The sequence below is a fragment of the Palaemon carinicauda genome, chromosome 10 (assembly GCF_036898095.1).
Source record: "Palaemon carinicauda isolate YSFRI2023 chromosome 10, ASM3689809v2, whole genome shotgun sequence".
NCBI classification, from domain to species: Eukaryota; Metazoa; Arthropoda; class Malacostraca; order Decapoda; family Palaemonidae; genus Palaemon; species Palaemon carinicauda.
The window spans coordinates 126,713,418-126,739,309 of NC_090734.1; the positions used below are offsets into that span (position 1 = coordinate 126,713,418).

General features: G+C 43.3%; 1 protein-coding gene across 1 annotated transcript; it reads left to right on the top strand.

Moving 5' to 3' along the window:
* Positions 1 to 523: 523 nt before the first annotated feature.
* Sf3a1 (splicing factor 3a subunit 1) lies at positions 524 to 25,844 on the top strand. The gene is made up of 5 exons (XM_068381785.1): positions 524 to 721; positions 14,195 to 14,362; positions 14,871 to 15,058; positions 16,220 to 16,447; positions 23,412 to 25,844. Exons 1-5 carry the CDS (start codon positions 643 to 645, stop codon positions 25,182 to 25,184), a joined length of 2,436 nt encoding a protein of 811 aa, XP_068237886.1. The 5' UTR covers positions 524 to 642; the 3' UTR covers positions 25,185 to 25,844.
* Positions 25,845 to 25,892: the final 48 nt, after the last annotated feature.

Here is a 25,892-nt window from a genome sequence, read left to right on the forward strand (position 1 = left end):
ATTAACGTGGATCATGCTGTGTGATAGTAAATACTTAAAAATGTGTAGTAGGTCCTGTAGGGCACGGGCTTTTCAGCGTGTAATAGGACTAAGAAAACATTCCTTAAAGTGTTAATCGGGCCTTCATAGCTATTCTATACAGACATTCTAACAATAAAGCTAGTAAATATCAGGCAGTCATTTTTATTGTTACGTAACCATAAGTTAATAATGGAATTAAGCTCTTGTTCCATCATCCAGGTATATAGATAATTTTTATTTCATCGTAGAATACCTTAAATATCCCTTGGGTGCGATTATTTAATGAAATATGACAATACATTAATCTCTACTTAGATTTATTAGGATACATAGGCTATATGAGTTATCTAATATATATTTTTTCCTTTGTGAACATTTTAAGAAACCACAAAGTATGAAATTAGTTCATAGAAATAGACATTTTGTTCACGTTTTCTATGAATTTGGTATCCTATCCTGAAATCTTATCTGAGGTAAGGTTCAACACCATTACTTCAAGTATTATTGTTTTGGACACTGTGCCATGAGCGAGTCGGCCGAGACTCGAGTGAAACGTTGATTGTTTTGATGATATCGAAGAAAGTGAAATTCTCTCGAATCGTAGCAAATTAAGCCGCCAGGATGCCTCCCGTAGAGGGTCCCCCTGCGGAGGAGAAGAAAAGTGTGGTTGGGTTTATTTATCCGCCACCTGAAGTAAGAAGTATCCTTTTAAAACTGCAGGTAGTTCTGTAACCTATGTACTGTGGCTTGGCCATACCGTGCCCCTAGACGACCACGACAGTCAGACTAATTTATATTTCTTATGAAAAGTTGTCCTCTTCTAATAGGAGTGGGGATGATTATGTACTCGCTAGTATGTTTTGAACCTCTGTTGTGTAACTACTGGCTAAGATAAAATAGTACAGTCCTTGTAATTACCGGTCCTGCTGGACGTGATACCAGCAGCTTATTTTCGTCATGGATGTGGCGTTAGCTGATGTTAAGTAATAGGGGGAGCCTTTGTGTATCAGCGGCCAGTTCTTCCCTCATGCATAGAAAAATTGAATTTTCTTCCCATTGTCTAGTCATTTGTAAGATGTGGCCACTATACTACAAAAACTGTGTCCGTTTTTCTGCAAAACCTCTACACAACGCCACCTATTATAATATTCCCCACCTAACCTAACCCACAAGCTGTGTCCTTGACTGCTTACCTAATGGGGAGCCTTCTTATATCAGTGGCCAGTTCCTCCCGTGTGGATTAAAAATGGACATAAACTAACCTAACCTACAAGCCGTGTCCTTACCCAATGAGGGGGGCTAACATCCCTCCTATGACCCCCCTTGCAATGCCGTATTCTAAGTTAGCTGTAATCATACTTACAGATGGCTGCTATCACACATACACCCCCTAATGGGAAGGCTAGCAACCCCCCTTACACTGCCATATTCTTAGCCAGCTAGCATCGTACATACAGGTGGCCGATATCATACATACACCCCTAATAGGGTAAGTGATTATGTAAAACTGAGCCAAAGCTTGACCTTGGGCTGCGACTCCACCTACCTGGAGAACGCCACCAAACAGTTCTGCACCTACAGGACGCTCACATGGTACATTGTAGACACTACTGAAGGGTGTTTGCAGGAATGTTTCGTACCTTACTGTAGTTGTACCCACGTTGTAACCTACATTAGCTTCATATCCTTCCAGTTTGTTGTCTTGTAACTTTCTAAATATAGCAACAGGAATTTTTCCTCCAGTTGCATCTCAATGCTGAATGGCCTCTGTGGCCCCAGTATCAGGTCATCGCTTTAATTGTGAGGCTATTACTTGCATACTTTAGGTCTTTTAAGTTTTTATATCTCTATCAAGTTTAACTCACACAGTTTTTTTTATAAGCTCATATTTGATTTATTGTCCCCATATCAATTAAATTAAGAGGAACCCTAGTGCAAAATGGATTTTTTAGTGTCTGGCAATTAATCTGGTCTACTTTAATTAATTCTCTCATCATGTCATAGTGTTGGTTGAATATTGATGTCAAGTTGAATTTTATTGTACAGTATATGTAGTCTTGATTCCAAAACAATGTAATGGCCAGCCCTGGGTTATATTGCCCAAACGCCATGAATCGGACCAAAGGGTCATTGATCTTTTACCTTCTCGATCAAATACATTATTATCTTGTCCTAATAACTTTATTTCAGTTGTATTTTATTTGCAAATGTCTAAACACTAAATTGTAGCAATGATGCTACCTTTTAAGTTTTCCTAGCATAGATTTGATTAAAATAGGTTAGGTTAGGATTCGGGTATATTTTGCCATGTAATATTCTAAGTGTAGTTTTCTGGTCTGGTAGATACAATTTTATCCATATTATGCACTGCCAGTTTGATTTGTAAGGGTATTCAGCTAAAACATCCTATACTTATTAAATAGGCTTATAACTATCACCACCAAATAGAAGCAGTCAGAATAAGGTTAATTTCTATTAAAATTAAAAGCCACAAACTCAAAAAGTAGAGTAGAGTACCATTACTGTATATACACTGCAGAACCCAGATGTCTCATTACTCTTTTGTGAAAATATACTCTTATTTAAACTAACACTTGTGTTTGTTCTTACAAAAATACAAACCAGAGTCCTTTAAGGGAATTTTTTCATTCAAGTTGCAAATCAGCTGTGAAAATTTATAACTAGGTGTCAATTCTGTAGTTACTAGCAGGTGGCAGTTATGCCCTGCCCACACCCAGTACACCGAATAGCCACTTTGTTTTCAGCCGCTGGAGAGTAGACATACTCCCAGTGTCAATTATTTTATCTTAATACTTATGGGTAGCTGTGAAGTGGAATTTAAGGAATACAAAAGGTTTTGCTGTTTTCCTAATAACTGTAGCTGACTGAGAGTTTCTGTGTAACCTGCCAATATATGCTTTTGTTCCTCTTGCTGTTTATTCCCTCACTAATGTGTACTAGTAATGATGATGTTATTGCAAATGAAGAATGAAACATTGTTGCACACTGTCATTAGGAGAACTTCAGGTTATTCCGTCACCTTTGCCCCTTGGTGCCGACAGCTGATTTACTCATTCATCGTACTTATACTGTACTGCTGGTCGGAAGAAGAAATGGCGCCGCCTTTCATTTCCTCCTTTTTTTTCTTTTTTTTTTTTATGAATATTAGTCATTCAAGATCGATCGACATGAGTTATGAGCTCGCTCTCTTTTAAGGGAGCGTCACCTCATCAGTTTACAATTGCATGCTCTTACGGGGGTGCCATCTCGCCTGTTCGCACGTCCATTAGAGCATTACTGTGCCTTAACATGCTAATGTGTGCTCACTAGCTCCTAAGAGAATGCCACCTCATCTGTTTGCCATTACATCTGTTTGTGATCGTTCGTTTCTGTGGGATTGCCATCTCACCTGTTTGCAGTTGCATGTGTTCCCAGGAGTGCCACCTCTCGTTCACAATCGCACGATCTTAAAGTAACACCATCTCACCTGTCCACGATCCAATGCCATCTCACCTGTTCACGATCTCTCTCCATCTGGTAACAGGTGATCTAATTGCGAGTACTACCCCACTCTCATGCTACTCCAACATAGTATGCACTCATCAGATCTTGATGTCACACCTCTTCGTGCTCTGCTTGCTGGTGCATGATCTCCAGATCAAACACCAAGAACAGACTTCTTGATGTGACATTCAGATGCCCCATAGGCTATTTGGAACCCAGAGAAAAGGAATATGATTGCCTTCCATTTTAATCAGACAAGGGAGTCGATAGTCACGGCCTTTTAAGGATAACTATTCCGAGATCACCTTCAGCATCCTACCAGCAATCTAGTTAGCTACTCCAAGTTCTTCCTCCCTTGAAAAAGCTTGGACAGCACTCTTTCACCTGACCTTCCAGGTTGAGGGATAGGAAGAGGAAAGGCAGAAAGCATAGTGGAATTCAGTGACTACTTGCCGCTAATATTAGTGAATACTGTACTGTATATGCTTGTCAGTATGGGGAGCTACTCTACAGTCTCAACTTGCTTGCCAATTTTGCTCATGATCTACTTAAACTGGCATGAACAGAGGCAACTTAAAGGCTGGAGAGAAGATTTACCAACTCGGTCTATTCTTACGAATGCAAATCAGTCTCTCCACTGATCGCTCCAATAGTAGTTTGTACAAGTTTTACTGGTTTACAACCAGAGCTTCCCTACCTTCCAGTTGGGTGACAACAGGAGAAAGGGGCAATCTACCATAGTAGTTGCATAATGAACTTCATGAGTACTCTTCTCCTGAAAGCGAAGGAATAAAGCACTCGCCTGAATTTCTAGAGGATGTGATATACAAAAGGATCACACCTGCTTCTCAGCCTACCAGGAATGTTTGCAGTAGTAGTGATAATGGCAGATAGACTTCCATCTGTGCCCAAATTTATAAAGAGGCATTCCCAAACCCTTCTCAAGCAGGTGCACTTGAAAATATGATGCAGTATAGTTGTGTAAGGTTCTTTCAGGCAAAAGCACTGTTTGAGTAAACACACACAATTGACAGAGTCCCAGTGTAGGGTTTCAGGCTGTCCCTACATAATTATGTGGTGAAAAGCCTTAGTTTCTCATCATAATTTGACCTGTTTGCCATGCAGTAGGATAAGAAACTTTCGGGATTCTCCCAGTTGCATACTGTTGGCGATGGTCGAAGACTCCTTCCAACATCTCTAGAAATTCAAGATGCTTACATCTTTCCGCCCCTCTGACCCTCTTTCCCCCCGAGTCCTCAACAGTTGGTGAAAGACAGAGATTCAGGAACCTGGTCGCTCCCTAGGTCACATATCAAGTGGTACCCTTATTATCTTTTTATCCCTCTTCCTTCATACTGGGAAACCCTAATTTCCATGTTAATAATATTGCTCGTTTCCTGAATCAAGTGTACAACTTGGATTGAAACCTGGACTCGAGAAAATCGACTACTCATCGTAGAGAAGCCAGCTAAAATGTAAATACTCTTAATAAGTACAGTAGTAGTAGCAGTTACAGCTGCCTTGTGAATTACATGTGAGAATACAAGCCAGTTTCATTTTTGGTGAGTATTCATAATTCATCACTTCAGCGAAATGATTGGTGACCAATCATGTCATATACCAGCAGGTCATAAATATTATAGACATAACACTTCAAGGTCATTATTACAGAAACCTACATTACCAGTACATATATTTCCCATCATGAAGAACAAGCAAATTGTACTTATGCAGTTATATATCACATAAAGTATTAAAGTATTTGGGTATTGCTAAGCTTAAGGTCTTGACAACGTTCTTTCGGCTCCTAGCAGCTGTACCTGCTTTATATCCGGCCTTTTCTCCCTTCCTGCTTCCTTTCATCCCTATTACTGTCCAACCTCTTGTAACTATTATTTCTAGTGACATTTAGGGGTTTTCCCCCAGTTGCACTTGTATGCTTAAAGGCCTGACAGGCCCCAGCATGGGCCTATACTGTATAGCTCAACTTCATGAATATACAGTATCCATTAATCAAATAGATTACCAAATCTTATCAAGAATTGGGGGGAAATTTGCATTATCCTTAAATCAAGGTACAGTATTCCATTTGGTTTTGTGTAATGTAACCAGAGAAAGTGGAGAGTTCTTAAAGTCAATCTTATAGTACTCTGCTTCTTTCTAATTTTACTGTCTAAATTAAACTTTTATTATACTGCACTGTGCTACTCAGGTTTAAAGCTAAAGTAAGAATCACAAGTTATAAATTAACTTGAATTATTTTTGCCAGTGCATTGACTCTTATGGATAACTTTTAAGTGTTATTGGTTCCAGCATTATTGATTAAATAATGGTAAACAAGAATGGTATTCTAGAACTACCAGAAATATTTGATTTTGATTTTGGTCAGATTATGGCAAGGTAAGAGAAGCCTGCCTAAGAAGTTCTGGGACCTGTTTTTGCTTTACATGTGAAATTTACTGGGAATTATGAGCCTATGGCTAATCTTCATTTCCTGTGGATTTAGACATCTATTTATGTCCAGCATCTATTGTAACCACTATACTGTGTGTCCTTTTGTGGAGTGGAAATCTAATGTCAATCACTATGTTTAATAGGAATGAAATATTTAAGGAACTTAGTGATTATTGGTTTTCCCTACAAACAGCCATATGCATACTGTGGGGTAAATGCAGTACAGTACTATAATATGTATCAAAGATGATATATGGTATTACAGGATATGCTCTGAATTTTACAACAGTAGAGTAAGGATTTTTTATTTTGTAAGTTATTACATATTTACATCTTGTTTCAGTACTGTACTAGTAAACTGATTTTTGTTCTGTAACTGACATACAAACCATGCTATTTAATAGGGGTTATTACTTTCGGCATAGCTGAAATGACAAGCCATTAGAATTTTAACGAGGGTTTACTACCCCACCGCTAGTTATCGGGGGGTAGGGAGGGTAGCCTGCTGACCCCCTCCCCCCCCCCCCTTTACCCGCACCTGTGCTTGAGCTCACTTTGCTCTCGGCTCGGGTGGTAGTCGGACGTGTCCGCTCTCACCCTCGCCTCTCTGAGAGCCATTAATGACTTTTTGCTTTTTCTTCTACAGGTTTGTTTGTGAAGTTGGCCTCTGCTATCACGCGCAAGTGTCCTAGATTACCCGACCGCCCTTGTGGTACGTTTATGTCGGCGGTCGAGACGGACCCTCACACCCTTTGTCCTTATTGTGGGGGCCAACGGTGTGATAGAACTAATAAGTGTAGGGAGTGGTCTACCTCCCAGTGGGAGAGGTTTTCTCGACGACGGAAGAAGTCCAGGCGGGATATTTCACCTTCGAAGATTTCTTTGAAAAGAGAAAATCCCAAGGACTCTTCTTCCGTTGCCCAAACCTCCTCCGAAGCTCCCACTCGATCGGTTTCTTCCGGGAGACCGTCGAGTGGTAGCGTAGACCATGGTTCTGTTTCCCGACCTCGGGGTTCTGGAGATGGCATTACCTCCCCTAGCGAGGCAGTTCCACCTCCTCCCCCGGGGGAGGAATTAAATATTAATGTTAATGATTTATTCCAGTTTTGGTCTTCCTTGGGGCTCGAGGGTTCGCCCTCCAAGGAAGAATTGTTTGACATGATCCGGTTGGGTGCCGCTGTCAAGCAATCGCCGACTTTGGCAGAGGTTGATCCTCTGTCTATCGTCGACGTTGTGGTGGCAGAGGTATCCGATGCGGTATCCTCTACATCTGCAACCGCTCAACTTGCTGTAGCTGAAGGCTTAGTTTCTCTCTCTGCTCATCCTTCGAGGGAGGAACTAAGTCCAACAGTCTTTCGTGCGGGTGATTCTCCCCCTCGGGGGAGTTCACTCACAGAGACTCCTCTCTGGAGGACTGCTGATGGTCAGCTTGCTGACCCAACGGCCCCCAGAGGGCGCATACGGCGTAAAGCTCGCCTTCCTCTTCGCCGGAGAGGTCTTCCTTCATCTCACAAGGGTGTGAGGAGGCGCCTCTTCGGTTCATTGTCTCCGCAGTCCGGCGCAGAGGAGCCTCGTCGTCAATCTCCGACTGTTCCTGCTACAACCCTGGACCTCTCTGTGGATCGTTCGCGATCCCCTTCGGTGGAAGGTCGTCCTTACAAAGGGCATGCTGACCTTCCACCCGTCAGACCTGCTGACCTGCCATCGCCGTTCCTGGCTGCTGATGCGCTGTGGGCGCCAACGAATTCTGTTTTTCTGAAATAGGGAACGGTCCCGTCGGGGCAACAAGGGCGCATACGTCCCTTACGCGCCATGCAAAGCATGCGCACCAACGTTCTCCTAACCTCATTGAGGTTTCGGAGATAGCGCGTCAGCGCTCGCCTGCCATTGCTGACATAGCGCGCCAGCGCACCTGCTGCCGACGTTTCTGACAAAGCGCGTCAGCGCTCACCTGCGCGCCTGCGCTCAACGATTGCCGATGTTGCTGCCAAAGTGTGCCAGCACTCTCCTGCATGCCAGGACTCGCCTGCACGCCAGCGCTCTCCGCGCCAACGATTTCCTGCACGCCCACGATTTCCTGCACGCCCACGATCTTCGGATCTAGGCGCAGTAGGGAAGTTAAAAGCTTCCCCTGCTCGCCAACGCGCCGTTGGCCTTCACCTGTGCGCCATCTCTCGCCAGCGTGCGAGTCACCCACACGCGCCCACGGAGATGCGCGCCCACGCCATCTCCCCAGCCTGATGTGCACACACAAGAGGCGCGCCAACGTACGCAGTCCAGCTGCGCTCCCGCGCGCAAGAGACATCTCTCCTGCGCGCGCACGCCCAATGACATCTTCGCCCGCACGGGCTCTTCATTCTGATCCTGGGCGCCCGCGCGAGCGGGAACATTCACCCTCGAGCGCGCAATCTGCCTCCTGCGTACCCTCTGATGTCTCCTGCGCACCCTCTGATGTCTCCTGCGCTCGCTCCTACACGCCAACAGTCTCCCGCACGCGACTCCGGGTATTCCCCATCACACGAGCGCCAACGCGCTCCCCAGCGCGATCGTCAATACCCTCCCACGCGCGAGGCTGCAGGACAACGCGTGGCAAGGTCGCCATCACCACCCCCCCCCCCCCATGCGCAGAACAGCATGCTCGCCGGTAGGGGGGGGGGAAATTCCAGAAAGATCCAGGGATATTTCTTCTTCTACTTTTTCATTGCAGGCGAACCCCGCTATGGAAACTCCTCCCAGGGATTGGTCGATCCCTGTCTCTCCAGAGGGAGTGTCTGACAGCGCAGTCATCAGCCAGCAGCCTTGGTTTGGGGCTCTGATCAGAGTGGTCACACAGGCGTTTAAGCCTTTTCTCTCTGAGTTGACCCACAAAGCCTTGGCAGCATCTACTCCCCTGAAGAGGAAAAGAGGAGTTTCAGAGGCAGTGACTTCTCCGAGGACTAAGCTGTCTCCTCGTAAGCCTTCAAGGCAGGCCTCCTCCCCCCCCCCTCCCCCCCAGACTTTTTCTCCCTCCCCTTCGGACGAGGACTTCCCGTCCTCGGGAGTCACGTGAGGTGGGACGTTCCCCCATCGCACCAATGAGGGAAACCCCACCTCACGCTGGAAAGTCTTCTCGGGTAGGGGCGGAGAAGAGCCTACCTCCATCGTTGTTGGAGTCCTGCATCCCTCCCAGGAGGGAGTTGAAGGACTCCAAAACAGTACCAAAGTCCTCATCAAGACTTAGACCGGAGCCAGCCAGTCTCTCGGAGAATGTCCACGAGAGTCCCCAAGAAGAGGCTTTTGGGACAGGAGACTTTGCTGCTAGTCCTTCAGGAGGAGAGTTGCAGGAGTCAGAACATGCGGTTTGGCAGGTTCTGATCCTTATGAGGACTCTCAATGGGTTTGCTGACCCAGAGATTCCTCCTCGAGAGGGCAAAGACACGGTCTTGGACCGAGTTTTGGGGACTCAGAAGCCCTCTAAGGCCACTGCAGCTTTGCCCTGGTCTCGGGGGTTAAGAGTGCCAGGGACAAGATCGCAGTCCAGCTCTCCGAGCTTGCCTCCTCCAGCCGATCCAGTGCCGGCAACAAGCTTCTCCCACCTCCTCGTGTACAGTAGAGGAGGTACTTCGAGATCATAGAGGAGTCTTGTTTAGCTCTTCCCCTTCACCATTAATTGGAAGAGCTTACCAGGGGAGTCCCTCTTGAGAGAGACTCCAGCCAGCAGGTCTCATTCTCGGCGACTGAGATCCTTAGTCAGGAGAAGGTTGCGAAGTGTGCCATGCAGGCCACTTCGTGGCTGGGTATCTGGCTAGGCACCTTAGGTATCCTGTTACGTTCGGAGGATTTATCCAAGGAACATACCAGGAAAGCTACGGAGACCTTTTTACTCTCAGGCACTCGCACGATCGAGTTTCTGGCCCACCAAGTCTCGAACTTGTGGGCAAACACCATCTTGAAACGTCGAGATGCGGTGTCTGAGAGGTTCCATCAAAAGGTCCCTAGCACCGAGATCAGCAGGCTCAGACATTCTTCCGTGATGGGAACGAACCTGTTTGAGCCCAAGGACGTGGAGCAGGCCGCTGAGAGGTGGAGGAAGTCCAACCAAGACTCCCTCCTACATAGGGCTTTGACATCCAAGCCCTATAAACCTCCAGCACCCCAGCAGCCACGTGCTACCAGGACCACGAAACCGACAACGGCAGCAAAGACAGTGGTGTCTAAGCTCTTTCCTGTCAAGGACAGGAAAGGCAAAAAATCCTCCAGGGGAGGGAAGAATCCTAAAGGGATCAGCCGAGGCCACAAACGCTAGGATTGGCAGTTCCCCTGCATGTCCACCAGTGGGGGGATGCTTACAAAGTTGCACAGACAGGTAGCAGCAACTCGGGGCCGATTCCTGGACAATTTCCGTAATCAGCCAGGGATATCGCGTCCCGTTCACAACATCTCCACCTCCCCTGACAACGAATCCAGTGTCATTGAGTTCCCTGGCCATGGGATCAGCAAGGGGGCAGGCCCTTCGGGCAGAAGTCCAGACCATGCTGAAGAAGGGCGCTCTCCAAGAGGTCCTCGACGGGTCTCCAGGCTTCTTCAGTCGACTCTTTCTTGTAAAGAAGGCGTCTGGAGGCTGGAGACCGGTCATCGACCTCTCGGCTCTGAACAAGTTTGTCAAGAAAACTCCGTTCAGCATGTAGACCGCAGACACGGTCAGACTTGCAGTGAGACCGCAAGACTTCATGTGTACACTGGATCTGAAGGACGCGTACTTCCAGATCCCAGTCCATCCGTCTTCAAGGAAGTACTTGAGATTCTGCCTAGACAACAAGGTGTACCAGTTCAAGGTGCTGTGTTTCGGTCTCTCCACAGCACCACAGGTTTTCACCAGAGTGTTCACCCTAATATTGTCGTGAGCACACAGGATCGGCATCCGTCTCCTCCGTTATCTGGACGACTGGCTGATCCTAGCAGACTCGGAGTCGTCCCTTCAACACCGAGACAAACTTCTGGGATTTTGCCAGGATCTGGTGATCATGGTAAATCTCGAGAAGTCCTCTGTGCTTCCCACTCAAAGACTGGCATACTTAGGCATGATTATAGACACCAATCTCCACAAAGCCTTTGCATCAGACGACAGGATAGCAAGGCTGAGAAGGGTCGCAAGGCCTTTTTCTCAGATGAGAAGAGCTCCCAGCCCAGTCGTGGTTACGTCTCCTCGGTCACCTGTCATCTTTGGCTCGTCTAGATCCCAACGGTCGCCTCAGGATGAGATCCCTCCAGTGGCGACTCAAGTCCCGGTGGAATCAAGGTTACGATTCCCCGGACGTCATGATTCCTATGGGACCTGCGGAACGGATGGACCTCCAGTGGTGAGTGACAGACAAGAACCTACGAAGAGGAGTGGATCTTCTCGTCCTCCCCCCAGATTTGATGCGGTTTTCGGACGCCTCAAAGAAAGGGTGGGGCGCCCACGTTCTTCTCCACAGGACCTCAGGCCTGTGGTCAGGATCAGAAAAGTGCCTCCATATAAATCTTCTAGAAATGAAGGCCGTATTCCTGGCCCTTCAACAGTTCCAACAATACCTGGCGGGTCACTCTGTGGTAGTGATGAGCGAGAACACCACAGTAGTGGCTTACATCAACAAGCAAGGGGGTACCTTTTCAAACCAGCTATCCCATCTTGCAGTAGAGATACTGAGATGGACTGAAGTCCACTCGATTCCACTATCGGCACGTTTCATTCCAAGCAAGAGGAATGTGCTCGCCGACAATCTGAGCAGAGCGTCTCAGATAGTGATTAATAAGTGGTCTTTGGATCATCTAGTAGCCTACAAAATCCTGACTTGGGGTTCCCCGAATGTGGATCTGTTCGCGACTGCGCTGAACTTCAAGCTTCCACTGTACTGCTCCCCAGTCCTGGATCCCAAGGCGCTCTGGCAAGATGGCTTCCAACAACGGTGGGACAACATCGACGTTTACGCCTTCCCCCCGTTCTGTCTGATGAGGAGGGTGCTCAACAAGACCAGAATATCGGTCAATCTTTCAATGACCCTTATAGCTCCACTATGGTATCACGCTGAATGGTTTCCAGACCTTCTGGAGCTCCTAACGGAACTTCCTAGAGAACTCCCTCCGTGACACAATATACTCAGACAACCACATGCCAACATCTTCCACAAAGCTGTAGCTTCGATACGACTTCACGCCTGGAGACTATCCAGCATCTCCTCGCTGAGAGAGGATTTTCGCAACAAGTTGTGATTAGGATGTCTGGACATCTGCGAAAATCATCCACATCTGTCTACCAGGCAAAGTGGAAAGTATTCTGTGGTTGGTGTCGTGGAAGGGGTATCTCTCCACTCGATGCCACTATTCCAGCAATAGCGGAGTTCCTCGTGTATTTGCGGGAAAGGCTATCGCTCAGCCTTAAGTCTAGCTTTCAGGCTCAAAGGAATGGACATTTCTTCCTCGCTGGAACTTTCCCTACTCATACGAAGTTATGAACTTACCTGCCCTCAGTCGGAAGTGAGACCTCCTCCATGGAACGTGGTTCAAGTTCTCAGGTCTCTTAAGAGACCTCCCTATGAACCATTACGCCAGGATTCAGATCGCCACCTAACTTGGAAGACGGTGTTCCTGCTAGCTTTGGCTTCGGCCAAGCGAATCCGTGAACTTCATGGTCTCTCTTATGACATCGCCCATTCAAGGGGATGGGGGGAGGTAATGTTCAAATTCGTCCCTGAGTTTATTGCTAAGACTCAAAATCCGGGAATTCCGGACCCTCAGTTCGACTCCTTCCAAATTTCGAGTCTTCGTTCTGTAACAGATGACCCAGACCATCTCCTACTGTGCCCAGTAAGGAGTCTGAGGTTATATCTCAAAAGAACGGCTGTAGTTCGTCCCCAGGTGCAAGCTTTGTTTGTTAGCACTGGGAGGACTAAGAGGAGGGTCACCAAGAACACCATCTCGGCATGGATTCGTAGGGTGATCCATCTGTCCCTGAATCTTGACCCTCCTCCGTCACGTCGCCCTAGAGCACATGATGTCAGGGGCGTAGCTACGTCCCTGGCCTTCAAGAAGAATTTCTCACTGACGCAGGTTCTTCAAGCTGGGGTGTGGAAGCGTCAGACGACCTTCACAGGCCACTACCTGCAAGACGTGACCCACAGGAGGCTCGATACGTTTTCTATTGGCCCTGTGGTGGCTGCACAACAGCTGGTTTAAAACCTCAGGCTCCTTAGTGGACAAGTAGCAGAAGGTTAGGGGCATTGTTACCTGGTCTTAGTCTGCATGAATGAAAAGGTTTGTCTGGCCTTTATTCTTTTCTTCATCTTCACCTCTCTTGGGGAAAGCAGCATCCTGGGTTCTCTGCACAGCTGACCTCAAACCACTGCAGGTAAACCATGTTTCCTTGTGTGCCTAGTACAAGTATTAAGATAATACTGTCACGTCCCCATACCCTGACGAGGTGGTATTGGGAGAGTCCTTGCCTAAAGTTTCCATCTAAAGGACTACAGGTCAACTTCCTAGGACCAGTCACACTTTATTATACCTTCACACACAGCTTGCGTAGGCCGCAGTCCTTGCGTAGCAAGGTTCTAGCGAGGTGCAGGGACTCCCTATTGTTGAGTGCGAACACACTAAAATATTGAGTCCCTGGGCAAAGCCAAAAGCCAGTACTGGCAGGGACTTCCACCCCTCTTAATGGGTGAGTCACCCCTATTAAATAGCGTGGTTTGTATGTCAGTTACGGAACAAATGACAATTTCGTAGATAATTTGTATTTTTCCTAATTATACAAACCTTAGCCATTTAATCAAACTTGCCCGCCAGCCCTATCCCCCTTGAAGTCCTACCTCCAAGCTAAGTGAGCTCAAGCACAGGTGTGTGTGAGAGGTGGGGTAGCAGGCTACCCTCCCTACCCCCGCTAAGTAGCGGTGGGGTAGTAAACCCTCGTTAAAAGTTCTAATGGCTTGTCATTTCAGCTACGCCGAAAGTAATAACCCCTATCAAATAGATAAGGTTTGTAGAGTTAGGAAAAATACAAATTTTCTACGAATTTGTCATATTTTAGTAATGTACCAGTACATCATATATTTGATATGATGATTAATTTTAGTCATACTATAGTTGTAATGTAACGGATTATGGCCTTTCAAGCAAGGCATTTACTCGTCCACAGGGTATCACCGTAAAACCTTTGAAGGTCTTAGATGGAAATCTTTTCCTTAACAAAATGCGCCAGATATCGTTGACAAGACAGCAAATTTTGTTGCTCGTAATGGACCAGAATTTGAGGCACGTATTCGTCAGCATGAACAGAATAACCCCAAGTTCAACTTCCTCAATCCTGGTGACCCATATCATGCATATTACCAGCACAAGGTCAATGAGTGTCGTACTGGAAAATCAGGTGAGACTTTTTTAATTTTTTTTTGAGTGAATAGTAAGGTATTTAATTGTAGTTTTATATTTGAGTACTGGCTGGCTGTAGATTTATTATATTAGTTTTTTGTAAAGCAATATGACACATCTTGTGCAAAATAATCATCACAAATTATTTGCTGTAGAGTTTATCATCAGAGTTTTTAAAGAGACCCTGAGATTTATTAAGTGCTTAGATTCTATTCCTTAACATTTTTCATATAAAGTATTATTTAAACTTGTGAGTTTATTAACATAAATGTTGTATTATCCATGAAACATTCCAATTTAGTTGTAAGGTTTTGGCTTTTGAAATTCAGTGTTGAAGAAATTGAAATACAGATCATCAAAGGGAAGTTGGTTATAATTATGATAAAAAATCAGTTAGCTGGTAATGTATATTTGAAAAATTTAGTTAAGTAAACTAGAAATCTAATAGGATTACACATAACTAGTTTTGGATGTTATAATAATGTAGCTACTGTACTTTTTTCTAGGCGACAAAGACATTCCCACAATACCAGGTGGTAGAGGCCCCACCCAGTCTGTCTCGCAAACACAACAACAAAAGCAACAGGAATTGCTGCGTTCAGCTGTACTGGAAGCTACTACTCCTAAGGAACCTCCTCCAGATTATGAATTTATTGCTGACCCTCCATCCATTTCTGCTTTTGACCTGGATGTGGTAAGTTCTTACTGAATTTATTGCAAATATTTTTAAAAAATTATAGAACTCTGGGAAAAGCAAAGGTTACAAAGTAGCGGAAAAGAAGAAAGCTGAAATTGATTGCAGATCTATGTACATCGTGTCATATACAAACCTTAAGATTATGCGGTTGGTTACGGTTTCTCCGAGTATGTACTCGTCTTTCCTTGCCATATGATTGCTGTCAGTTTTTACACATAGTGAGTGAATGAGGAAAAAACTACAGTAGGCAACTGTAAAAATATGCCAGTGATTGATAGCATACATAGAGAAGGGAGTTGCATGCAATTGTTTATAATTCATACTACGCGATCACAATGTCCTTATAATACCATTAGTTTCTATGGTTAGCAACCTTAAGCCCTTATTGCGACTTTTATCATATGAAAGAGGAATGCTTGATTTAGACATAGACATAGATAAATTTCATATACAGTATGTGGATGCTAATTTTATAATTACAGTAGTAGTCTTGTCTAAAATTGAAAACTAAACTTAGTCAAGCCTTAACATTAAATCCATAGTAATGTCTGACTGCAGAAGACAAAATCTTTTCATAAGTGATTTCACAATTATATATTGCCAATATCTATAAATACCTGTAGTAGTAGTAGTAGTAGTAGCAGTACTTTTATGTAATTAATTTAGATTACTTATATTACTTATCAATGTTGAATATAGCGTGATCATTTCTTATACTATATACAGCACTGTATTTTAAGCAACCATTTATGTCCACTAGGATTACTAAATTATATAAATTTTTTACTAATTCTTGCAAAATTTTATTAGCTTTGTTTTCTTCAACTTTAGTTCATTTTTAGTAATTTTCTTGATTATTTTCACTACTTGAGATTTATGAAATATGTAAAAAACAAATCCAAGTTTGAAACAAATTGCTTTATTGTAAGAAATAATCTAAAACTGCAATGCTAAAGATTTACTGAAAATGTTTAAGAAACAATTATTGAAGTTCTTTTCTATTTACAGAAATATTTACAGAAAATTTGCATATTGATTATTCATCTTGGTTTGTCTTGACCATATGATTTAACCCAAAGGACAATTTGTACCCCTTTGTTTTATCTGGGGTAGATTTTCCAAGACACTTTTGTCTATTATCATTTCCTTTCTTTTCAGGTGAGACTTACTGCCCAGTTTGTGGCACGTAATGGAAGACAGTTTTTAACCACACTGATGAACCGCGAGCAGCGGAACAACCAGTTTGATTTCCTGCGACCTCAGCATTCGCTTTTCCAGTACTTTACTCGTTTGTTGGAGCAGTATACCAAGGTTCTCATTCCCCCAAAGGATCTCATGAAGCGCCTGACTGAAGAAGCGCAGAGTCCTCAGGCTGTCATGAAACAGGTGAGTCTTTGTGTCTACTATTAAGGTTATATATTATATTCCTGTTTGAAAATAACAGAAACTTAATTTTCAATTGTCTTAAATTGGAATTGATTTGGTATGGTAGTTCTTTAGAGTACATTATACAGTATTTTGTTAGACTGATTATTATGAATCAGCTGAAATAAGTTTTGGGAAAAATTTTATGGAAATGCATATTGCAAACAATAAATAGGATTACAATTTGTAAAATTGCAAACTGTAATTGATATAAAGCACAAAAAGCCAATCCTTAAGATTGGCTTGCTGGACTGAATTGTGTGGCATATTAGTTTATTTTTAACCATTAAAATAATGTACATACTGCGGTTGAAACTTTGCTTGGCTTGGTAAGGTTTTAATTTTTTTTTTATTGTCATACAGTAATTCTAACCTATTTAAGAGAATTTGTAGTGGAAGAGCACATATGGATAGACCTATGAGGTACCCTAATTAGATTAAATTCCCAGGAAAGGGCTGAACTCTTGTGGAGCTCAAGTTATAGTGTACAGTTGCAAATTGAAGACTGTATATTCCTTGTTGTCCTACTCGGCTACAAATTGTTTTTAGTGCTAACCAAGATACCGTTTATGATTATGTTCATAGAGCACAATCATGCACTGTAACTATTTTTGTAGGCAAAGTACTATAGCTGTTCCAGTTTTGTTATGTTTATATATCAAAAGCATTTTTTCCATAACCCTTTTAGCTCCAACCCCTCCCAAATGATTCAACACTCAAGATCCAGCCCCCCTCCCCCCATGCTTTTTTTTTTCCCACAACTTATTTCATTCATCTTTAGCACAGAAACTATAAAATATTAGGCTTCAAAACCTCTATTATTGTATATCTGATAAAATTGCCATCAATGATATATGTTACATTTTTTGTAAAATTATAGATAAGTGAAAAAAACTGGTAATTACTGGACATATGTTCCATCATATGGTGCAGAGTGGAGTAGAAATAGTGTACGTAAATTACATCTAATGGTTTTCTCTCTAGTATTTAATTGCATATATTTTAGATGAATTTTTATTGATGTACAAAATATTATAATTTTATTTAGCTGTAAAATGAAACAAAAATAACTACAGTACTTAGAAAATAGTCTCCGCATCCATATCAAGTGTTTGCGTCATTTGGCTGTCAATTTTGACAAAACAAGAGTCTTTCTTCATTTTCCATCATTATTTATTCATATAGAATATTTACTAGATATTTAAAACTATATTGATACAAAGCTAATTCATTCAGCTAGAGTAAAAAAAAAATTTGGTTGTGAAATCAGCATATGTAAATACCAGTGAAGTAACATGCTTTAAAATTTTTTGTTTTTGCAACAGTATTATGTTTTCATATTTTTTATGAATTAGGATTTATATAATTATTATAAAATAAGTAATTTATTACAGATTAAAATGAAACCTCAGTGAAGTCCTAGCCACCATAACCATTTGAATGAAATTATTTTATATGTAGTTTCTCAGTTTTCATTTGGTACTTAGATGTACAGGATTTATACATTTTTTAAATTATATAGCAATAAATAAAATTTATTCAGCTAAATGACAAAATTAAATTTAAACTCATATCCAAAAAAGTTTTTGTCTTTTAACTTGCCTGTTTTTTCCACTTTTATTTATAATCATTCATACTCGAATACAGACGTTCATCCTTTAATAGGATTATAGTTTCATCAAAGCTGGATACTGCTGTTAAAACTTAGCAAAGTGGTCGTAGTTAGCTGGAGGGTAGCTTGGTACTAGGCCCTGACTGGCCACTGAACTCCCTCATTGTTTTCAGCTGCCAGATAGTACAGTCACGCTTATAGCACCCTCAACTGGCTGTATTAATCTTTACTTTTAGATAATTCATTGGTAAATACCTGAGGATATTGAGGAAGAGAGGGTTAGTAGTTGTTTCCTGATAACTGTAGCTGTGTAACAGTTGTCTATGCAACCTGCCGATATTCTCATTCTTGTTCCTGTCAACTAGCCGTCCTGTTTGCTGTTTATTCCCTTGCGAGTGTGACTTTGTAACAATGCCAACATAATCCTGATCATTGTGTTTGGAGGAAGAGAATTTTGCTGCTGCCAAGTGTGAAGGGGAATGGCATAGTTCTTCTACTTTCTGTGTTTTCTTCCTGATCCCGGTAAGGCGCTGAGGATGTTTCGCCTAATCAGGCCGACTTCATAGATCCTCCCTGTGAGTGTCATCATTGGCCTATATGACCATGCAGAAGGTGAGCTTCAAGTTCTTTTTTCTCTTCGACTTGATCTTTGTGAGAGTATATAGTTCAGGAAGATAGATTGATAGGAGTCACATACAAGTGGCTCCTACCGTTACTCTTCCCATGGGAGAGATAGTGTACTCATTTCTTGTACAGAACTGAGCTCACTAACTACCGGTTGGAATGAAGGGCACTGCCCTCCTCCCTCTTTCCTGGATTATCATCTTTGATTCCATCCTGTATCTTTTTCCTATCCTGCTGTTGAGCCTTTGCCTGCGTGCAAAGGTTCCACACTTACTTGCATTGTCTATGCACGCCCATACCGGCTCAGATCAAGTTGCCTTCTACACTCAATGGCGATCTTCAACATGCAGGAGCTTCACGAACATGAACATCTGCACTCAAGGTCTCTATGCGCACTGGCTCAGAATGTTCATCCGAGATTTTGGCGCTGGCTCTCCATGATTGACGATATGAGCGTGATATTGACAGAATGCTTCTTCATCCTGCTGACCAACCCTTCACACACAAAGTCTCCCACCACATGTATGGTTTTTGACTACTGTGCCCTTGACCATATTACTTACCATGTGCACAGGCTCTAACTCTACTTCCTACCGTGCGTACGTACTCCACTCTCATGATCTTCACACATTAGAAGAAAAAAGAGAAGCCAGTTCTCTGTGCATAGGGGCTTGAACCTGACTGTTTACCACATGCATGAGCTTGGCGCATAATTGTGGGAAATTCAGAGTACTCTTCCGACTGGCGAGGATTCATGTGTACGAAGTCAGAGCTATCGAATCTATCCCAACTCTCAGGAAGACTCTGTCAGGGATGCAGTCTTGAAGACGTGAGTCTGGTAAAGACAGATAAATACCTACATGTCCCTGGATACCGGTATCCTTGGGCAGGTCATAGTTGCTCAACAGATTGTGTAGCAGACATAGCTCCTTCACAGGACATTAGTCTAGAATGAGAGGTAAGATTGGGTGACCCTTTTTAATTTTACTTCTTCCCTCTCTTGGGGAGCAGCGTGCACTCAGTTATTTTCTGGATTAATTTTAGATGCAGGCAAACTACAGGAACAAGCAACTGTTCCTAACAAATAAGTTTTGGTTAGGAGTATCTTCCCCATCTTTCCAGATGAGAGGAAGGATGGACAAATGTATGCAATCTAATTTTCGTAAATGGCTATACATTCGAACAACATATTCTCCACACGGATATAAGTTTTCCCTGACCCTCTACCAGTCCCAGGTAGTGACTTAGCCTAACAACTGACTCATCATAACTAGGTTGTTGGGAGATATGCAGGAGTCATAACTTCTCTATATAGGACCGAAATGCCTTGTCATTTCCATGGAAGTAAACCAGCCAGTTTGGTTACAGGGACTTACTCCCTCCTAAGCATAAGTCTCCAATTAAAAAATGAAGGTTTTTATTCGTGTAGAAACAAATTACAAATTTTTATTTTTCCTAACTATAGAAACAGGTTTTTCAAGTTACACTTCCTGCCTCAACTACCCGCAAATCCTAGGTTTAAGGTATAAATGGAAGCTCAGTGGCCTGTCGGGTTGTTGGGATTATCCGCCACCCTCCAGTTATCTGTTACGGTTCTATACAGAGTCGGTTTTAAGAGACCTTCCAATGCAGAAAGCGCAATTGGCTACTAGGGACCTTTTTGCAGGACATAAGACGTATCTTCCTACACATCAAAGCGATTTGTCAAGTCGAGGAAAATAGTGATTTTTCCAAAGTCTATTTTGAGCATCGTTAGGATGCAGCAAGGCAACACATTGTAGAGACTCTTCAACATCCACCACAAGCCTGTGAAGGGATGCACCTGTGAACAGTTTGACCCCTTGATCTCCCATTCATCCTTCAGGGGTACAATCACCAGGTGCTTCATTACCCAAAATAGACACGAAAGCAAAGGGCACCACCCTGGCGTCTGACCTTCTTGCTATCTTTGCTGCTTCATCGAACTACAGTCCGGGTTCTGTGTTACGTCGGTACATGAAACAGTTGGATCTACCTATGGAATGTCAAGACTACCTCTCATTAGAGAGGAGGAATCCCAGGATTACAGTGACCTTTTGGCATGTATCTTTGGACACTCGTCTGCGGAGACTGAATCCACGGTTGGTATTGGCTCTCATTTTAGCATACAATGACCTTTGGGAAACAACTTTGGTGCCTATTAATGGCGTTATGACATTATTGATTGATGCTTTCATGTCACTCAAGAATTGATGTATAAGCTGCCTTAGTTGCAGCTTGCTCTAAGGGCTTTGGAGTCAGGATGGTGTAAATTCTTATATCTCTGGTCTGAGAAATTCTCTTTGCTCGAGCTGTTTGAATAAGTACCTGCCTCCTGCACTCCCATCGACCATTGTTCAATGTTCCAAATTATACCGCCCCCTCTTTTTCCAATAGAGACAACAGTTACAACGTATCTGGGACCCTTTTGGAAACTCAAGATGGAGAGATCTATGTTCTCTACATCTAAGTCTGCCATTGAAGCTACTTCTGTGGCAAGCCTCCATGCAACTTCATGAAAAGTCCACTGGTTAGGAGCCCTAGCCTACTATGCCAGTTCCCAGATCTTTGAAAATCCTTAGTAGTAGTAGTAGTAGTAGTAGTAGTAGTAGTAGTAGTTGTTGTTGTTGTTGTTGTTGTTGTTGTTGTAGTAGTAGTAGTAGTAGTAGTAGTAGTAGTAGTAGTAGTAGTAGTAGTAGTAGTAGTTGTAGTAGTAGTTACAGACTTATCCTGCTTGTTGCCAAGGCTGTCACCTTGGAACATCAGTCTGAAAACCAATTGGCAAATTGGATCCTCAGGAGGAGAGATGTAATAGGTGCCTGCTTTGCGAGGCAGGTAGGTCAACAAGAGGCCCTCGCTTTTAGGAATTCTTTGATGTTGGTGAATGCAGTGGTAGATAAGTGGAGAAAGGGTCCCTCATTCATCGACCCCTTTAAGGGTCCCAGCATTTCAAAGATAGTCACCAGAGCAGGGATAACTACCGCTCCACTAAAATCGCCGCTGAAGTCGCCATTGATGTCTCAGGTCAAGTTTGCACTTCCCAGCTCTTCAACTTCTATAAATGTGGACAGTGCTTCACCCTTTCATTCCCATCCTGGCCCAGGAGGGGTAGAGGTAGAAAGGAGGAAGGTGACTTTAAGATCTCCTGTACACTCACGCAACTACCAAGAGTATGGTGATGCCTGTTATACCATTAGGCAAGTGGGCCGTGGAAGTACTTCAGGAGCGTATACTCATCTTTCCCGTAGTCAGATACCAATGACCTTTAACTTTTACTATCCGAGTTCCAGAGAAGCTCTCGTCCCTCATCCTCCGGGCAGAGGTGAAGATGATGATGGAGAACGTGCTGAAGTCATACAGGATGGTTCTCCAGCATTTTACAACAGTCTTTTCCAGGTGGAAAGGAGATATTGGGATAGCGACCGGTCATCGGCATCTCCCTCATGAACGAGTTTGTCCATCTTATGTATTTTAAGATGGAGTCTGCAAACACCATCCAATCCACAATCAGGAAGAGTGACTTCATGCTTTCTGTATATCTGCAAGACGAGTACTTTCAGACCCATCCACTGGGCCCCCAATTACCAGTGCTTTTGACTGGCTGCAGCTTAACAAGTTTTCACTAGTGTTAACAGTCATCTTGGTTTGGGCATACGGGGGTGTTATTCGTCTCCTGAGATCCCTGGATGATTCTGTCATCCTCCCCAGAGGCAGTTACATCAGGATTGAGACACTTCTTTCCTTTTGAAATTATGGCACTTAAGCAGAGGATGGAGTACCTGATACACACCAGTAGTGACAGTCTTTGCATTGGACAACAATGTAAGCAGACTCATGCAGGAAGCGTGACCTATTCATACTGAATAGGAACTTCCGGCTTGACAATGGCAACAACTTAAGACACTTCGTGGATACTTCTTGAAGTAGAAGTTTGTTCCTTACGGGCGTCTCCCCCAGCAATCACTTCATTGGTAGCTGAAAGACAAGATTCTCATCAAGTGAACTCCACTTGAGTGCCCTCCTCCAGATATGGCACTGTTCACAGAAGTACAATAAGTTGCTTTTCTTTCCAAAATGCACATCAACCCATTAAAAATGCAATCAGCGCTTTTAGCGTTTCAAATCGTGTCAGATGGGTAACTGGGCAGCGGTGATGAGCGACAACAGTACAGTAGTAGATTGGGGGCATCACGCAAGGTGGTATGTTTTCACCGCATCTCTTCCAGTTGATGGAGTTCCATATTTTGTTACAGTACTCAATAATGATGAAGACATGTCCGTGAGATTCATTCCAGGCAAGAAATTTCCAAATTGAATAAGGAAATGTTCTCCCCCCCCCATTAAGTCTCCTAAATCACATATTTTTCAAGTATTTTTATTTTTCCTAGCTATACAAATCCGAGTCCTTCGCAACAAACTTCCTGCCTTAACCACCCCGCATGTCCTAGGTTTTAACATCAAAGTGAAGGCTGCATCGACACTTAGGTAGGCGGGCCTCCATCCGCAGTAGCTACAACCACCTCCCTAGTTAATAACAAAGTGTCATTTTAGCACATACTATTACAAGACTTGAGTTTGTTTAATTAGGAAAAAAGTTTAAAATTTATTGATAATGTGCCACGGATAAAAATTAATTGTAAGCATCGGTAATGAAAGGGTTTTTCCTTTCAGGTTAACCAACGTGTGGAGTGGGAAAGGCATCAAGCAGCAGTTAGGAAGAAAGAGGAAGAGGATGCAGAGAGAGAGAGACTAGAGTATGCAGCTATTGACTGGCATGATTTTTCTGTTGTTGAAACCATTGATTATCAGCCATGGGAAGTAGGTTCTTTCCCTCCTCCTACTACAGCAGTAGAGGTAGGCAGACGTGTTCTACTCCAGGAACGTATTGATGAGGGAATTACTCCAGACACAGACATGGTTTTGGGAAGTGATGATGAAGAGGAGCCAGAAGAGGAAGAGGAGGAAGGTGCTCCAGGTGATCATGATGATACTCAAGTGCTTGACATGGAAGAAGAAAGTAGCTCCGAGGAATCAGAATCCGATGAAGAGGATGAACATCCTCAGCCTCCACCACCACCTCAGACACAACCATCTCAGCTACCACCACAGCCACCAACTCAGCCAAGTGAAATTAAAATGCCTCAGCCTCCACTCCCACGAGATCCACCTCAGCCAGCACCAGCACCTCCTGTTGCTGGACAGTTAGTTGTCAAAGATTACAATCCACGTCAGCAGCAACGTGCAAATACAGCCAAAACTGCTAGTGCTGATCCATACCTTGTTTCTCCCATCACTGGTGAAAGGATTGCTCCTGATAAGGTTAGCCAGCATTTGCGCATTAACATGTTGGATCCTAGGTGGCTTGAAGACAGGGATCGTATGATGGCTGACAAGGTCAATCCAGATACAGTATTTGCCACTGGTGAATCAATTCGATCATCACTTAAGCAATTGGCTGAAAGGCGTACTGATATTTTTGGTGCAGGTGATGAAGAAACTGGTATTGGTAAGAAGATTGGTGAAGAAGAAAAGCGTGAAGAGAAAGTTACATGGGATGGTCACACCGGTTCTATGGAAGCTGCAACCAGAGCTGCACGTGCAAATATTTCTATCAACGAGCAGATTCATCAGATCCACAAAGTAAAGGGCTTACTTCCTGATCAGGAAAAAGAAAAAATTGGACCTCAGCCAAAGCTGCCGACATCTACTGCTCCACCCACAAGTCACTCACGCCCAGCTCCACCCCCACCAAAAGCTCAGCCTCCACCACCTCCTAAGCCACAGCCACCACCACCTCCTCCAAAATCTGCACCACAGCCAGCACCACCACCACCACCTCCCAAACCTCCTGTGGTAAATCCTAATCAGCAAGTAATGGCAGTTAATATTAGAGGTCCAATGCCTCCTGTAGCACCTGTAATGGTAGTACCACCTGTTATGATGGCTCCTCGTCCTGCAGGCTTTATGCCTGGCCCTCCTGCACCACCAGTTCCTGGATTTATGGCTCCTCAGCCACCTCAATCTGCACCTCCCCCACCAGCGGGACCACCACCACCTGGTCCTCCAATGGGAGGTGTAGATAAAGATGATGATGAAGGGCCTTCAGCAAAGAGGGCACGAACAGAAGAGTCACTTGTTCCTGAAGAAGATTGGGCTAGACGATTTGCTGGTCCTATCAAGTTCCAGGTTGCAGTTCCTCAAGTGTCTGACAAACCAGAATGGCGCCTGATGGGACAGACTTTGTCGTTGACCCTTCCTGTAACAGATCCAGTTTCTGTTGTAAAAGCTAAGCTTCATGAAGAAACTGGTTTGCCTCCAGGTAAACAGAAGTTGGCAAGAGATGGGTTGTTTTTCAAGGATTCACAGTCTCTGTCATATTACAATGTTGGCCCAGGTAGCGTCATTCAATTACAACTGAAAGAACGTGGTGGTCGTAAGAAGTAGAATGGGCTTCATATTGGAAATACAATACTTATGTATTTTAGTTTTTGGCTTTTTCTAAACAGATTACTAGTAAGTACTCTGCATAACATATTTTATCCTCTGTATTAATAAAATTTAGTCTAGTAAGTTACACAAGTTCTGCAGTGTCTCTCTTCCTCTATGATTTTTTTAAACTGCAAAGATTTATAGTACTAGTTGACAACATAATCTTGTTTGATACTCTGGCTAGGCTATGTATTAATTGATTGATTGTACAATCTTCCTTTCACTAGTAATATTCTAATTACAATATATTTTCTTAGAACCTGTAACAAAGAATATTGTGCATTAAAATAGCCATAAACATCAGTATCATAAGAGGGTGTCACCACAAGTACAGGAAATACATGTATATAACCAACCCCTAAATTCAGTGAAGTGTCGTGTAGAAGCTTGTTATTCTATATAAGTAATTTATCAGGTTATACTGTTTTAAATTCTTTAAATTTATTTAAGCACTCCATTAGGAGACATGGAATTTTTACATGCAACAGAAATGTATTAGGATTTGGTTACTTATAAGCAGAATAAAATAGTATAAATACTAATTTGAAAGTACTTCATGTAGTGTTGTGATCTTTTATTACCATCATATTACCCTAATAAAAATTACACCAAGAATGGATTTTGCTTTTCCCAATGGGGTAAAACATCAATATTATGATAATC